Consider the following 17,181-nt stretch of genomic DNA (forward strand, 5'->3'; position numbering starts at 1 on the left):
TTCTTGTTTTTGTCTTACCATCAAGCATGCGCCCTTATTTTATAGTAGGGATCTAGTAAATGTTTACTAAACTAAATTGGTATCATTAGTAGAAATAAGGAAGTCAGGAGGAAAAACAGATTTTGACACATTAAGGTGCAGGTCTGCACCTTATGCAAGTCTGGAGTTTAGAAAAGAGGATGGAGCTGGAGATTTGGGTGCCCTACACTTAGCTGAAACCATGAATGAGTGAATGAGATCACTGAGAAAGAACACAGAGGATTAAAGAGAGAGCCTTATAGAGTCCTTTATTAAGGGTATGGGAAATGTCAGGGAGGTAGGGGAAGAACAGTGTGAGAGAAGTCCACATATGCCAACATGGCTAGGAGAACAAGGTCTTCAGAATGGAGGAGTAGGGAGTCACAGGGAACTGAGAGAGTGGGAAAGAAATTGAGTTGGAAGGAAAGCCTAAACCCTAAAATTAATGCCCAATTTGTACCTCTTTTTTCCCTTTTCCATTTTTCTGAGGTCACGGACAAGAAGACAGCTTTAAATTATTCTCTCCTTTGACAGGGCTACCTTCTTAGTAATGTTGTTGTATGGGATTAGAATGGGGTAGGAGAACTGTGAGTCTGCTGTGTTATTTCTCAACTGCCGTTTACAAAGTGGATTTCTGTTTTAGGGGATTGTTGGTACCATATTCCTTCTCCTCCCAAGCAGAAATTAAAGCAGGTATCAGTGGGACAGACATCGGTATATGCCCTAGATGAAAATGGTAAGTTGTTTTTGACTCATCTTAATTGTTACAGTTCACCAAAGTGTGACAGGCCTTTGAGAGGACATAGGATCTTTTGTAAAAAGCTGCAGACTGGGAGTTAGGAGCCTGAGATTCTAAGTTCTACACTGCCCACACTAGCTGATGACTTGAGTAAGCAAATCAGTCAAGTGGTATTATTTCCTTTTAACAGGTGAGGAAATTGAGGCCTTAGTTTCCTAAATTCCCTTAAATGGGAATGATGTTACCTGCCTTATCTACTTTATAGGATCAGATGGGATATTAGATGGAAAAATGCTTTGGAAAAAATCAAAAGCACTCTTTGAATGTATGTTATTATTACTATTTACGTAGTTGCTAGAAAAAAGCAATTTTTTAAAAAATGTGTTTTTCCCCCAATTACATGTAAAAATAATTTTTTACATATTTAAAAAAAATATTGACTTTCAAATCTGTCCCTTCCTTTCTCCTCCCTGAGACAGTAAGCAATGCAATGTAGGTTATACATGTGCAGTCATGTAAAACATTTCCATATTAGTCATTTTACATAGGAGCATTTGAACAAAAAAAGAAAGAGAAAAGCAGCGTGCTTCTGTCTGTTTTCAGACAGTATCCGTTCTTTCCCTGCAGGGAAATAACACGTTCCATCATGAATCCTTTGGGATTGTCTTGCTACATCCTTCACAGTTCTCTTTGTACATCATCGCTATGACCATGTACAGCGTTCTGCTGGCTCTGCTCACTTCACTTTGTATCAGTTCAGATAAGTCTTTCCAGGTTTTTCTGAAGCCATCCTGCTTGTTATTTCTTGTAGCACAATGATATTCATCACAATGATATACCACAACTTGTTTGGCCATTCCCCAATGGATGAGCATCTCTCAGTTTCTAATTCTTAGCCACCACAAAAAGAGTTGCTATAAATATTGAAAAAAACAATTCTTTATTGGCTTTTTAGAAATTATGGTTATCCATATTGCCAATAGTTAAACAGAGTCAAAAGTATCCCAAAAGTAACCTTATGACAAGAAAACCACTCAAGTGATTGTGAATCTTTTCTAGTTCGACTCTAATTAGCAAGCTTTTTCTAATGGATAGTCATGATTATAGCAAGTAGAACTTCTGTGATGCTGAATGACTTAGTTCCTCCTCAGATTTTAATGAGCGCTCCAGAACAGTGCTCCTCACTGCCCCGAGGGATCAGGTCACTGATAAGATGTGACCCTAGAAAGAAATCTTAAGAAAGACCCATGTGTTGCCAGGGTATCACCTAATGACAAATACTGTTATGCTCACTTCTGTGCAGTGTCAGGTCTTCAAGTTCATTGTAAATTAGAAAAGGACCAATTTTTTTACATTTTATTGAAATCCTTTTGTCTTTTCATCATAGTCATTTTTCATTCCACCTCTCCCTCTCTCCCTTCATCCATCATTCCTTGTACAAAGAAAAACAATTAAGCAAGATTTGTGTTTGACAATGTAAACAATACAAATTGTCCCCAAAGTCTGAGGTCAGCTTTAAGCTTTAATAAGGTAAAACGGTACTGAGACTTTTGGGACACCGTGTATTCTGTTCTAATAGTTTCCCACCTCTTTATTTGAGAGAGAAGATGTTTTTTGTTCTCTCTTCTCTGGGACTGACTTTATTTTTTCCTGTTACTCAAAGTTTAGCTTCCTCTTAGTGATCTTTTCACTGCCATTGTTGTAGTTTTTCTGTATATTGTTCTCTTGGTGGCTCTCATTTCACTCTGAAGCATGGTACAGTGGAAGACTGGATTTGGGGATCAGAAGACTTGAATTCACATCCCACCTCTGTCACTTGTATATCCTTGGGCAAATCTGTTCTTCATCTGTAAAACAAAGAGATTGGACTAGATGGTTTCTAAGGTCCCTTCTGATTATAAATCTTTGATCCTGTGATCATTTCATACAGATCTTCCCATATTTCTTTAAATTCCTAGTATTCAACATTTTTTCCTGCATAATAATCCTTGATATTAAAAAAACAAAACATACACAAACATTTTACTGGGTGTGATCCCAGTTACCAGGGAGACTGGGGCTAGTGGGTCTCTTGAGTTCAAGAGTTATGAGCAGCAGTGGGTATACACTTTCCAGTCCACTGTAGGTTCAGCATCAGTGAAGAGAGCTTCTGTTGCTGGGTGTAGTGGGCCACCATGTTGTCTGTGGGGGGTGAAGTAGCCTATATCAGAAAGAGTCAAATCTCCCATGCCAATCAATAGTAGGATCAGTTGCCTTAGTAGCCCCTGAACTTTCAGCCTGGATAAAATAGGGAGACCCAGTCTTTAAAAAAATTCTTTTTAACTTTCCCTAATCAATAGGCACCTGCTTTGTTTGTGGTTCTTTGTTACCACAAAGAATACTGCTGAGTATTCTCACACACACACACACACACACACACACACACACACACACACACACACACACACACACACACACACACACACACACACACACACACCCACACCTTTTCCTTCTTTGTCTTTTGGAATATATGCTCAGGTGTGATATTTCTGGGTTAAAGGTATGGGCAGTTTAGTCACTTTTCCTGCGTAAATTATAGATCATTTGACCACTGTAGAATTCACCAGCAATGTGCCTATTTCCTCATAGCCCATCATGAATGAACTGTTAGCGTATCTTTTTTTCATCTTTGCCAATTTGCATGGAGTGAAGTTCATCCTCAGGGTTGTTTTCATTTGTATTTTTCTTCTTAGTTATTTGGAACATGTTTTCATGTGGTCATTTGTAATTTGTGAATAATGTTTTGAGAACTGTTCATATTCTTTGGCACTTTATCAAGGAGTGACTCAGTATATTAGTGTTAATTCCCTGTACAGGTTGTACATCACAATTGGGAATCAGATATTTCCCGTTCTGCTTCTGTCTGCATTGAGTGTTCCTGCAAAAGGCTTTGAAGTGTACGCAGTCAAAATTATCTTTTACTTTTTGTGTTTATCTGTATGCTTTGTTTGGCTAAGAATTTTTCCATTGAACTCTGTCCAAAGAGCTATAAAACTGTGCATATCCTTTGATTCAGCAATATCACTATTAGGTCTATATCCCAAAGATATAAAAAAAAGGGAAAGAACCTATTTGTACAAAAAGATTTCTAGCAGCTCTTTCTTGTAGTTGCTAAGAATTGGAAATCAAAAAAAAGATGCTCGTCAATTGGGGCATGGCTAATCGAGCTGTACATATGACTGTGATGGAATATTATTGTGCTGAAAGAAATGACAAGCCGGATGATTTCAGAAAAACCTGGAGAGACTTACATGAACTGACGCAAAGTGAACAGAACCAGGAGAATATTGTACACAATAGCAGTATTATCATACAGTGAAGAGCGGTGAATGACTTAGCTATTCTCAGCAATACAACAAACAATCAAAGACAATTCCAAAGGACTACTGATGAAGCATGCTGTCTGCCTCTAGAGTAATAACTGATGTTGTTTGAATAGAGACTGAAATATGCTATTTTTCACTTTTCTTCCATTTGTTTTCTTTTATTCAGGCTTTTTAATACATAATAGCTAATATGAAAATGCTTTATGTGATTGCACACGTGTGGCCTATATTTGATTACTTACCATCTCAGGGAAGGGAAAGGGATGCAATTTGGAACTCAAAATTTTTTTTTTAAATTTTTTTTAAAAAATTGATTTAACACGTAGTTGGGGAAAAATTAAGTTTCTTTTTTAAAATTGTTACCTTACTCTTAATTTTGAATTTGTCTTGTTCTCTTCAATTTTTTTATGATGTGACTTTTTAGACCCAATTCATATAACCATTTAGAGCTTATTGTGGTAAATGGTGTAAGGTGCTGGTCTAAACCTGTTTTCTGCCAAAGTGCCTTCTAGTTTTCCTAGCAGTTATTTTAAAAAGGGTTCCTCCCCCCTGTAATTTATTTACTTGGGTTAATCTGATACTGGATTACTGTTTTCATTTACTTCTGTTTTTTGCCTACATTTGTTTCACTGATCTGTTTTTCTGTACCAGTACCAAGTAGTTCTGCTGGCTACTGCTTCGTTCCCCTTGAGATTCTAGACTTTTTATTCTTCCAAATGAAGTTCATTACTTTGTAATGCATGGTAATTTAGTTTATCACAAAATATGTAAATTAATTTAGGGAGTATTGGCATTTTTATTCTATTAGTATGGTCCCACCACATGCAGTAAATTTCTCTTCAATTATTTGACAGTCTTCAAATAATTTTGTAATTGTATTCTAAATTTTGTGTGTACCTTAATAGGTAAATGTCCACATATATTAAGAACTTTACAGTTATTTTGAATGGAATTTCTCTTATTATTTCTTTGTGCATTTTGTTAGTACTTTAAAGAAATGCTAAAGCTCTTCCTGGATTTATTTTATGTCTTGTAGCCCTGCTGTAGTTATTAATTGTATCAGTTTCTTTGCTGATTCTCTAGAGTATTCTAAGTGTACCATTGTCTTCTCTGTAGAGGTAATTTTGCATCCTCTTTGCCAGTGTTTATTCCTATGATTTTGTTATCTTGTCTGATGGTTGTAACTAACGTTGCTAGAACTGAGCTAAATAACAGTGAGAGGAAAGAGCATGAGGAGCTCAATTTATGCTTCCTGATGGTTTAACTTGCAGTCAGAATTAGTGGAGTTTCTGGGTAAGGAAGTAGAAGATAAAGGTAGTTTTTCCTCCAGTCTGTCATTTCCATAAGAAATGAGATTATTATGTTTTTGCTCTATCATATGTACTAGAATGAAGGGGTCAGGAATTAATTCTGGGACAGCCCATCAGAAGAAGCGCTAGATCCTGCCACTAACCCAGTGAAATGATTCTGAAATACTCTCTGGCACAGTGTATGGGAGCAGGAAAAAAGAAAAACCAATGGACTAGAATTCAGTTGATCCAAATCCTAGTTGAGCATCTGTCTTTGGAAGTTGTTTGACCTTGGACAGATCACTTAATTTCTTTGTGCCTCAGATTCTTTACCTGTAAAATCAAGGTAATAATTCTTGATCAGGTATGTTGGCACATGCCTGACATCCCTGCTACTGGAAAGAGGCAGAGGTTGGTAACTCACTTGAGCTCTGAATTGCAGCAGACCTAAAGCCCCTGGGAGCAGAGGGCCAGCCAGCTGCTCAGTTTGGAAAAACAGCAGGTTAAAACTTCTGTGCTGATCAAAGCTCACAAGTATCTGTTGTGCTTCCAGCCTGGGCAAAATAGGGTTAACCAGTTTCCCCCAAAAGTAAGTCTAACATGCTATAAAAAAAAAAAACTTGCTTTGATTAAGTCTGGGAAAGCCAAAAACATAAAGCTGGGAAAAGGGAGTGACTTTCCTTCTTGTCCATAAGCAGTTTCAGTGGGTCTGGATTTGGCTTTTGTTGTTCAGGTGATGAAGAACAGTGCCTTTTGTAAGTAACACATTCCTCATACTAACTGCTTACTTATTCTTCTTAGGCAACTTGTGGTACCGACAGGGAATCACCCCCAGCTACCCCCAAGGATCCAGCTGGGACCACGTCTCTAATAACGTCCGCAAAGTTTCTGTTGGCCCACTGGACCAGGTTGGCATACATTTTCCCTGATGTAAGGTCATTAAAAGCCCTTCAGTTGGACACTTGCTCCTGGGGTGTGTTAGAGAAAGCTAAAACCTGAACCCAGAGGATTTGAATCTCTTCTGCATGCTCATGACCTCCCTCCTACTTTATCTCAGTGCCCAAGATATGCCCTCTGAGCCAATCATGGTTTCCTTTATTTCTAGTTGAGCTGTGCCCCTTCCTTCTGTCTTTTACTCCATGTAAAGCACCTTTCATGATATTTCACTCTTGCATAGGCTTTTCCAACATAGCTGCAGGTTTCAGTGGAATAGGAAAGTCAGGGATTTCATTCTCTCTTCCATTTCAGGTCTGGGTCATTGCCAATAAGGTTCAAGGAAGCCACAGCCTGAGCTGCGGGACTGTGTGTCATAGAACAGGAGTGCAGCCCCAGGAGCCCAAAGGTCAAGGATGGGATTATGGCATTGGGGTGAGTGTGCACCCCTTCTTTTGAGTTTAAGATGGTGGAGCTTACAGCGGTATCCCTGCAGAGGATCTAAGGCAAAGCAGCTCCCTCTACCTTGGTCAGTGCTGGGACTTAGCAGTCCAGTGTCTCACAACCACAGGATATCCAGTTATGTTGTCAGACATAGCACATTTGTGTACAGTTATGTAGAGTTCCACCACATGGAATTAGTGTATGTTTGAATTCTTCAGTCACTTGAAGGCAAAGCTTTGTGTGTGATAACATATTTTCCCTGAGCACCTGGCAAAGATTCAAAAACTGAGTTACCCTCTAAAATGTTTACTCACCATACTTACCTGGTGAAGAATGGAGAGGGGGTGGAGGACATTCTGGTTGCCAGGTGCCACCTTCCCAGCTGAAACCTTGACAAAACTGAGAGAGAGATGGGGGGTGGGAAAGATATCTTAGAAACTGGAATTTGGGAAACCTGTTTCTGGGACTCTCCCCCTTCTCTCCACCCTAAGACATTTGGGTGGCAACTTTTCAGTAAGACCATAAAGACCCCTGTCCACACCTATTTCCGCCCCCCAGTCTTAAGATCTGGTGAGTTTGAGGTCATGTGTAGCACGGCCAGGTGCAGTAATACTCCCCATTAATCATTTGCCTCTATCCCTGCTATTAGTCAAGAGGAAGATCCTAGAATGCCTGGTATGGAGTAGGGGGAAGTGAAGAGCTCTTCACTTCTTTTCAAGAGAACTTCAAATTGTTTTGCTGTTGTCCCAGTTGTAATTTTGCCTGTGGACAAACCATCTCACTTCTCCATATCCCTCACTTTAAGCCCAGTCACTATATATTTCTTTAGAATATGTAGTCATCTGGGCTAGAAATCCTTGTTATTTCATGTAGCTTCATGTGAACTGGGTCAATTAGCCTAAAGAAGAAAAGACCAGATCTGTCAAGAAGTTTTATTTTTGGATTAAATGATTATTTTCTGTTTACAGAGGTCCCTAAAGGAGAAATAGGTTGAAATTACAGCAGGAGGGATTTGGGCCAAAAAAATCCCTGGGATGCTGAAGTACTACAGTGGCCTACAGAATGTGGGTGTGCAATCCTTAGTAAGAGCTAGAAGTTCCCCTTTCTGAGAGGTTTGGACACCTTATCTAAAGGTAGGGAGTGGGCTTCTCAGTACCTTTTAGCTCTAGAATCCTTAAGTAAAGATCATTTTTTAGAAAAAGGAAAGATCATAATACATCATCTAATCAGTACTTGGCAAATGACAATTGAAGATGAAATTTACGAAAAGAAGAAAAAAAATTAGTCTATATCCTAATCTTAGTTCTTTATTGACGCATTTTGTTTTGACGCATTTTTCACTTTCCAGTAAACATCATCACAATGTAATTGTCTTGTAAAAAACAGGTAAACATTCTAAGTAAAAATAGTTTTGAAAGACTTAAGAACTCTGGTCAATTCAGTGACCAACCACAACTAAAGAGAATCGGTGATGGAATGAGCTATTCACCTCCTGACAGAGGTAACAGACTCAGATGCAGAAGGAGACTCACATTTTGGGGCATGAAACAACGTGTGGATTGATTGATTTGGGGTTTTTTGGTGAATATCACAGAGAGTTTCGATTCTTTTTTTTTAATTGGGGAAAGATGGAGAATATTATAGTATTGCCCAAGAAAAGAAGGAAGTGTCATTGAGTCATTTAAAAGAATTCACAGAAGAAAATAGGAAAAAGTTCAGAGAAACAGACAAATAGAATAGCATTGAAAGCATCATAGAGAATTTATTATACTTTTTAAAAAGTAAGCTGTACATAATTAATAGTCTTGAAAATTTATATATAATATTTTTGTCTGTACTTTTTGGAACTTCTCATTTTTTTTATTTTGATGATTAACTACAGAATAATTTCCTTAAAAAGCTAATTAACACCACGTAACCTAGGGATTTTTGACTGACACTTTATATAAATTTCAAATTTTAGTTTTTCAACCCTTAACAGAAAGGAAATATGTTTTAACCTTACTCCTATGGAACCGATATTAGCCAATTATTTAGTCAAAAAGTATTTGTTAAGCACCTGCTGTGTATCAGACACTGTGCTGGCCTCTGGGGGCACAGGTACAACAGATGGCACAGTCCCTACTCACAGTGGGCTTAGAGTCTAATGGAGACAGCAAGCACATGTGTAAATACATACAGCTTAAATATAAAGTGAGGATACACAAATATTTGCAAAGTAGTTAAAGCACAGTAGTTTGGGGGAGGTGCACCAGCATTTAGGGGGAATCAGAAAAGACTTCCTGCAGAAGCTGCTGCTTCCTAAAAGAGGGGGAGGAGCCAAGATGGCGGAGTAGAAAGATACCCATATGCTAGCTCTGAACCCAAAGCCCATAAAATACCTGTAAAGAAGAACTCCCAACAAATTCTGGAGCAACGGAAGCCACAGAACAACAGAGTGCAGGAGATTTCTGTTCCAGAGAGCCCTGAAAACCTCTCGCAAAAGGTCCGTTGTGCCCCGGACCCGGAGCCGAGCCCAGCCCTGCCTTGGCCGTGCGGCACAGAGAAGAGCAGATCCGAGCAGGCTTCAGGGACAGAATCTCCAGCAGCCACGCAGGTCCCTCCACCCACAGGCGCCAAAGGTCAGTGAGAGAGTCTCTTTGGCTGGCCGAGAGGGGAGTGAGGTGTCCCCATAACTCAGGCCCCCTTCGGGAGGCAGCAGCAGAGGCAGCAGCAGACAGGGGCTCCCAAAGCAGGCAGGAGCCGGGATCCATTGTCCAAGGGCTCCACATAAACCCCCTGAGAGAACTAAGCCCCGTGTGGCAGCCCTGCCCCCACCTGAGCACCTGAACTGAATCTCACACTGAATAGCAGCCCCGCCCCCACCGAAAGCCCTAAGGCTGGGAAGCAGCATTTGAATCTCAGACCCCAAGTGCTAGCTGGGTGGATCTGGAGGCAAAGTGGGTGTGGAGAGGAAATTCAGAAGTCAAGTCACTGGCTGGGAAAATGCCCAGAAAAGGGAAAAAAAATAAGACCGTAGAAGGTTACTTTCTTGGTGAACAGATATCTCCTCCCTTCCTTTGTGATGAGGAAGAACAATGCTTACCATCAGGGGAAGACATAGAAGTCAAGGCTTTTGTATCCCAAACATCCAAAATAGATATTCAATAGGCTCAGGCCATGGAAGAGCTCAAAAAGGATTTTGAAAATCAAGTTAGAGAGGTGGAGGAAAAACTGGGAAGAGAAATGAGACAGATACAAGAAAAGCATGAAAAGCAGGTCAACACCTTGCTAAAGGAAAAAAATGCTGAAGAAAATAACATCTTGAAAAATAGGCTAACTCAATTGGCAAAAGAGGTTCAAAAAGCCAATGAGGAGAAGAATGCTTTAAGAAGCAGAATTAGCCAAATGGAAAAGGAGGTTCAAAAGCTCACTGAAGAAAATAGTTCTTTCAAAATGAGAATGGAACAGATGGAGGCTAATGACTTTGTGAGAAACCAAGAAATCACAAAACAAAACCAAAAGAATGAAAAAATGGAAGATAATGTGAAATATCTCATTGGAAAAACAATTGACCTGGAAAATAGATCCAGGAGAGACAATTTAAAAATTATGGGGCTACCTGAAAGCCACGATCAAAAAAAGAGCCTAGACATCATCTTTCATGAAATTATCAAGGAAAACTGCCCTGAGATTCTAGGACCAGAGGGCGAAATAAGTATTCAAGGAATCCACCGATCACCACCTGAAAGAGATCCAAAAAGAGAAACTCCTAGGAACATTGTGGCCAAATTCCAGAGTTCCCTGGTCAAGGAGAAAATATTGCAAGCAGCTAGAAAGAAACAATTCAAGTACTGTGGAAATACAATCAGGATAACACAAGATCTAGCAGCTTCTACATTAAGGGATCGAAGGGCATGGAATAGGATATTCCAGAAGTCAAAGGAACTAGGACTAAAACCAAGAATCACCTACCCAGCAAAACTGAGTATAATACTTCAGGGGAAAAAAATAGTCTTTCAATGAAAGAGAGGACTTTCAAGCATTCTTGATGAAAAGACCAGAGCTGTAAAGAAAATTTGACTTTCAAACACAAGAATGAAGAGAACCATGAAAAGGTAAACAGTAAAGAGAAGTCATAAGGGACTTACTAAAGTTGAACTGTTTACATTCCTACATGGAAAGACAATATTTGTAACTCTTGAAACTTTTCAGTATCTGGGTAGTTGGTGGGATTACACACACACACACACACACACACGCACACACACACACACGCACACACACATGCACACACACAGAGACAGAGAGCACAGAGTGAATGGAATAAGATGGGATCATATCTTAAAAAAATGAAATTAAGGGGTGAGAGAGAAATATATTGGGAGGAGAAAGGAAGAAATGGAATGGGGCAAATTATCTCATAAAAGGCAGGCAAAAGACTTTTTAGTGGAGGGAAAAAGATGAGAGGTGAGAGAAAAACATGGTTTACTCTCATCACATTCGACTAAAGGAAGGAATAAAATGCACACTCATTTTGGTATGAAAACCTATCTTACAATACAGGAAAGTGAGGGAGAAGGGGATAAGCAGGGTGGGGGGGATGACAGAAGGGAGGGCAGTGGGAGGAGGGAGCAATTTGAAGTCAACACTCATGGGGAGGGACAGGATCAAAAGAGAGAATAGAAGCAATGGGGGGCAGGATAGGATGGAGGGAAATATAGTTAGTCTTACACAACACAACTGTCATGGAAGTCATCTGCAAAACTACACAGATATGGCCTGTATTGAATTGCTTGCCTTCCCAAAGGGAATGAATGGGTGGGGAGGGAGGGATGAAGAGAAGTTGGAACTCAAAGTTTTAGGAAGAACTGTCAAGTACTGTTCTTGCTACTAGGAAATAAGAAATACAGGTAATGGGGTATAGAAAGTTATCTGGCCCTACAGGACAAAAGAGAAGATGGAGACAAGGGCAGAGAGGGATGATAGAAGAGAGGGCAGATTGGTGATAGGGGTGATCAGAATGCTTGGTGTTTTGGGGTGGGGGGAAGGGACAAATGGGGAGAAAATTTGGAACCCAAAATTTTATGAAAATGAATGTTAAAAGTTAGATAAATAAATTTAAAAAAAAAAGAAAAAAGGAGAGGAACTCTGAGATGGAGGAGAGGAGAGAATGCTTCTCAGCCATAGAGCATAGCTGGTAAAAAGGCAGGGAGCTGGAGATGGAGCATATGAGGAGCAGAAAGAAGGAGTTTGACTGGATTGCAGCATGTGGCAGAGGAAGTGAGGTCCAGTGAGGCTGAAATATAGGTTGGAGCAAGGTTGTATAGGATTTTAAAAGCTAAACAGAGGAGTTGATATTTTACTCTACAGGCAGAAGATGATCACTAGAGTTGACTAAGTAGAGAGATAATGTAGTTAGATTGATTTTTATGAAAAATTACTTCAACAGGATGGACTGGAGTGGGGAGAGACTTAAGTCAGGAAGACCAAATGAGCGACTGTTGTGATAATCTAGGCAAAGGGGGGGTAAGGGCCTGAATCAGAGTGGTAGCTGTGTGCATGTGTGCATGGAGAGAGGGTTAGGGAGTGAAAGATGTGAATGGAGAAATAGAAGGTTTGGCATCTGATGGGATGTGGGTGAGGAAGAGTGAGGAATGCCAGATAATGCTGAAAAGTACTGTGGGACCTTAGCCAAAAGAAAAAAAAGTCTGTAAGAGGGGAGGGTTTAGGGGATAAGGTAATGGTTAAGTAAGACTGTTGAGTTTCATGAGACCTTCTCTCAAAGGTCTGGGAGACAATTGGTAATCCAGGTCTGAAGTTCAGAGGAGAGATTGGGGCTGGATTATATAGATCCTTGAGTCATGTGCATAGAGGTGATGGGTTCATGAAACCCAATTAGGATACCAAGAGAGTGTAGAGGGAGAAAAGGGCCTAGGACAGAAGTTTGGGAACACTCACAGTTATGGGGCATGGTAGCTGATGAGTCAGCAAAGAAGATTGAGATGGAGCAGTTACATGGACAGGAGGACCAGAAGAGAGGGAGCCTGAAAACCCAGAGGAGAGTATCCAGAGGAGAGGATGGTCAGCAGCGTCACGTGCAGCAGGCAGATCTAAAAGAATGACACCTTAGAAAAGACTGCAGTTTGGCAATTCAGAGATTGTTGGTGACTTTGAAGAGAACGATTTCAGCCTTATTGTGGCGTCTTAATTTATCTTATTGCAATCACTGTGTATAGTTATTTTGCTTTTACTTTTTTCACTCTGCAGAAGTTTCTTCCTGTTTGTCATTCCTTATGACACAATGATATTCCTTTATATTCATTTACCATACTGTGTTCAGCTATAACCCATTCACTGGGCACATGATTTGCTTCTAGATTTTCGCTATTAAAAAGTACGTTGCTGTGACTATGTGGGCATATATAGGACCCTTGTTTCTCTCTGTGGCCTCTTGGAGGCACATCAGAGGAGGTAGATACCCTCCGATGTATGGAGATAAGGATCCAGGAATGGGATCACACACAGGGTCAAGTAATAACCTTTCTCACATTGTTTCCTGCAATAGATCAGTTGTCACAATTCCATGAACAGTAGCTGAGTGTGCTTGGCTTCCCACATCATTAACATTTTCCATCTTTGTCAGTTTGATAAATGTGAGTGAGGTGATAGCTGAGATTTGTTTTAATTTGCCTTTATTTTATTGTTCATATTTAGAGCATTTTTTCATATGGTTTTCAATAGCTTGCAGTCTTTTTGAAAACTGTTTGTATCTTTTGTCCACTCATCTAATGGAGAATGACTGTCTCTTACAGATTTTTGTTAATTCCTTACGTATTTTGGATCTTAGATTTTTGTCAGAGATGTTCAGAATTTCCCCCAATATATCTTGTCTTTCTATTCTAACTGCATCAAATTTTTTTATTCTAAATTTAACAGTCATGCGTCTAATATTTTTATATACATGGTAGAACAGAAAAAAGTTATATGAATCTCTAATTTACAAACAACTTGCTTTTAAAAGACTATAGCAAATTTAATGTTACTTTCAAAGCTGTCTTACATGCCTGTTTTCTTTTGAACCTCCTTCTGTTTTCTTTTGTTCACTCTAATAAAATGTTTCAATGGCCCTGTCTTTCCTTTCTTTTTTCCCTTTCCTTCCTTCTTTCTTTCTTTTTGGTAACACTATTTTTGGTTCCTGTTTCTTCCCCCAAATTCTTCTCTCTCCAGTAAAAAAAAGAAAAACACAAGTCACATAAGACAAACAAGCATGGCTTTTTTTTTCAGGCTTTTGCTTAAGCAAAAGAAATCCACAGATTTGCCATGTCCAGAATGAACGAAGTAGGAATTTATTCTGTTTTGTCGTGCATGTTTGTTTTTTGTTGTTGTTGTTTTGGATTTGGGGGGGGGGGGGGAGGTTGAGATCTAATCTCCTTAACTTGCCCAGGTTGAAAGTGTAGTGGCCACTCAAGGACTCCATCGTGCTGCCGACTGGCATGGGAGTTTTGGTTTCCAATGTCGGCCAGCTTGGACAGCCTGGAGACCCTCAGCTCCCAGGGGCCCATCATATTGGCTCAGAACTCCTGAGCTCAGTCAATCCAGCAGCCTCAGCTTCCTTGAATAACAGGAATTACACACTTGGATGCCATATTTGTCACAAGGTTTTGTTTTTCTTTTGTTATACACACACAAATACACACATGCGCTGGAGGGGTGATGAGAGGGAAAAATAAATGGTTGTAATTATTAAAAATATATATTTTTAAACAGGTCTCATTCTGTTGCTTAAATCTAGCATCCCTCAGTCAGGAGATTGAGAACCTGCCCATGATTCCTTTATTTTTACTGGCTCTTCTTACCCCTACTCCTACTTGGGAACTCACTCCCAGCTTTTGGTAACAAATGAACAAAACCAGCACTCAACTCTCATTCGCTTTCCTGCCCTTGTATCTTTTCACATGTCCTCCTTTTCTACTAGGGAGGATGGGACCACATTTCAGTTCGGGCCAATACCACCAGAGCCCTGAAGAGTGTGTCACAGGAGACAGCAGAAGACAATTTCTCAAGGACAACGGACCTGGAAGAGGGAGATGGGAACGGAGAGAGCCGCTTCTTCAACAAGACGATGCTCATCATGAATTCAGTACAAGCGGCCAATGGCAGTGCAGTGACCTGCTGAGCCAAGACAAGCTTTGCCCACTGCAGGGAACTTGAAACAGGAGGGTGTTTCATCAGCAACAGTTCCCTTTTGCTGCTAGATTTTGTAGGGTCTAGATTTACTATTGTGAGCCTTTTACAATGAAATTTATTTTATTCTTGTATTGGAATGTTACTGTTTGTCCAGGGAGAGAAGATAGGCATAGAGCCTCTGCAAGGTTTGAGGGAGGTGGCCACTTCAGAGGCCACCCCACCACCTCGGAAATGTGAATTTTTGTGTCATTGCACTTTTGTCTCAAATCTGGCAAATGTCTTTTATCTTTCATGTCTCATGGAGTGTCCTACCCTTACTTCCATCCTTGTTCTGATCGGCTCCTCTTCCCCAGGAGAAACACAGTCATCGCAAATAGCTCCTTTGTTCCCTACTGCTCGCTCTCTACTAAACTATCACCACAAACAGGAACGTGTCCTGTTAGACAAAGGGGAGGCAGAGCCCTGGGCCCTGAACAGCCTTCTTACTGCAGACGGATCTAGCTGAAGACAAGGAGGAGATTCCAGGGTTGGAGGAAAGAGTTTTGGAGGACTTCTCCCTCCCAGCAGGTAAAGGAAGGACAGTTGTTAGCACTGACCACTCCCTTTGTCTCTGTCTGTGACTGAATCATTTCTGAGCTAGGAGCTGCAGCGTCACAGCAATGATCATGATATGTCCATGCTCACGCAGTTTGCCTAAGCTCCTAGTATTTCTTACAGCCTAACACTGGAATTCAGTGGGGAAGGAAGGTTAGGAGAATTATGAGATTGGAGGCAACAACTAGACAGCCGTCCTCCCTCCCTCACTGTTGTCTTATTTCATTTTTCTTTTCCCTTCTTCTTTCTCTTTCACTTAGGCTGTAACTCCATATAGAGTGGGATTTAAAAATAAAACAAAAAAATGGATAGATTTAATCTAGCAACAATCAGTTAATGAAGTGGTTGTTTAAAAAAAACAACATCACACAGTTGGACTTACTTCAGCCATGTCTGTGTGTTGACATAATACTTCTGAATTTTCCTTGTTTTGTTGCAAAGGAATGTGCTGCCATGTTTAGAAAGAATTAATTTGATATGACATTAGATTAGAAAGAGAGATGAGTTTTAGAAAATTGTAGTTTGTTCAAAAAACTTGAATCAACATTGTTCTAAGTAGTCTTTAACTTATATTATTATAACCAAATAACACTAAGGCCAAGGAAGGAAGACTGTGTAAATTTTAGAACTAGACACCTTGCGGGGGAGAGGGGAATTGTTTTTCTCAGACCATCCCCCATGAGCATTCAGTAATACTCGTTTTTTTGAGTTCTTCAATAAACTGCCCTTATGGGATAAGGCTTGATGTTTTACCCAGAAAAACAGAAAACCACTGCCCCCATTCCATCAGCTGAATCACAGTGCACTTTGTTAAACTGATAAATCAGTTAAAACAGTTGATTAATTTGCTCTTGGTTTTGGTCAGTTTTACACAGGGGCAATGAGAGTTCTTCTGTCTTTTCATTGTCAGATTTATATCCTCTTGGTGAAGTCTTCTCTAGTTTGTCTTTCCAAACTTAGGGACCTTTGCATGTGCTGTGAATCAGAAACAAATGCTCATTCTCTTATTATTTTAAGATTAAATGGAAGCTGATTTGTAATTAGCTTTGCCAAGAATCATCATCCTTTTAGTTTGATCTATTTTCTTCTGTTGTTAGGAGAGAGGACAGGCATATATTTAATTACATTCCTCTGTGTTGTGTTTTATTACACATGAACAGAATTTTGAATGAAAGGTTGCTTTATGACTTCATCTCATAACCAGATTTGAAGTCCTGAAGTGAATGTCTTTTTTGCATGTATTTGTGTCTTCTGATATTTCTGACATCAGGATGTAGTTTGGATGTCCCAAATGGAAAACTATTCAAGATGGTTTGCTTAAAAAAGAAAAAAGAGAGATGCGTGTTTACTTATAGTGGGTCGATTTCCTATCTTGTTTACATGTTGCATTTCAAGATTTCCTTGTAAATGGGCATTATGTTACTTCCAGGTTATGCTATCAATTTCTATTTGTTCTCAACAAACTCCTTTAGGGGTTTTAACTCTGCACTCACTCGAAGGGTAAACTTACTCTTTTTCCCTTTTGAGAATCAAATGTTTACATGTTCAACATTACCAAATTCTCTCAAATTTCCAGGATTCTTTGAGTCAATAAAATATATTCCAAAATAAAATGATTGTGCATTTT

General features: G+C 39.7%; 1 protein-coding gene across 5 annotated transcripts in view; it reads left to right on the forward strand.

Moving 5' to 3' along the window:
* The window catches only part of TECPR1 (tectonin beta-propeller repeat containing 1), an 88,865-nt gene extending 71,977 nt beyond the window's left edge, over positions 1–16,888 (forward strand). For all 5 annotated transcript variants that reach the window (XM_072597823.1, XM_072597822.1, XM_072597824.1 and 2 more), the window contains 4 exons: positions 662–754; positions 6,216–6,322; positions 6,663–6,782; positions 14,749–16,888. In XM_072597823.1, the coding sequence (XP_072453924.1) occupies positions 662–754; positions 6,216–6,322; positions 6,663–6,782; positions 14,749–14,949 (521 nt within the window). In that variant the 3' untranslated portion in view covers positions 14,950–16,888. The remainder of the gene's footprint in view (positions 1–661; positions 755–6,215; positions 6,323–6,662; positions 6,783–14,748) is intronic.
* The last annotated feature ends 293 nt before the right edge of the window (positions 16,889–17,181 follow it).

Source organism: Notamacropus eugenii, chromosome 3, assembly GCF_028372415.1.
Source record: "Notamacropus eugenii isolate mMacEug1 chromosome 3, mMacEug1.pri_v2, whole genome shotgun sequence".
Classification (NCBI taxonomy): Eukaryota; Metazoa; Chordata; class Mammalia; order Diprotodontia; family Macropodidae; genus Notamacropus; species Notamacropus eugenii.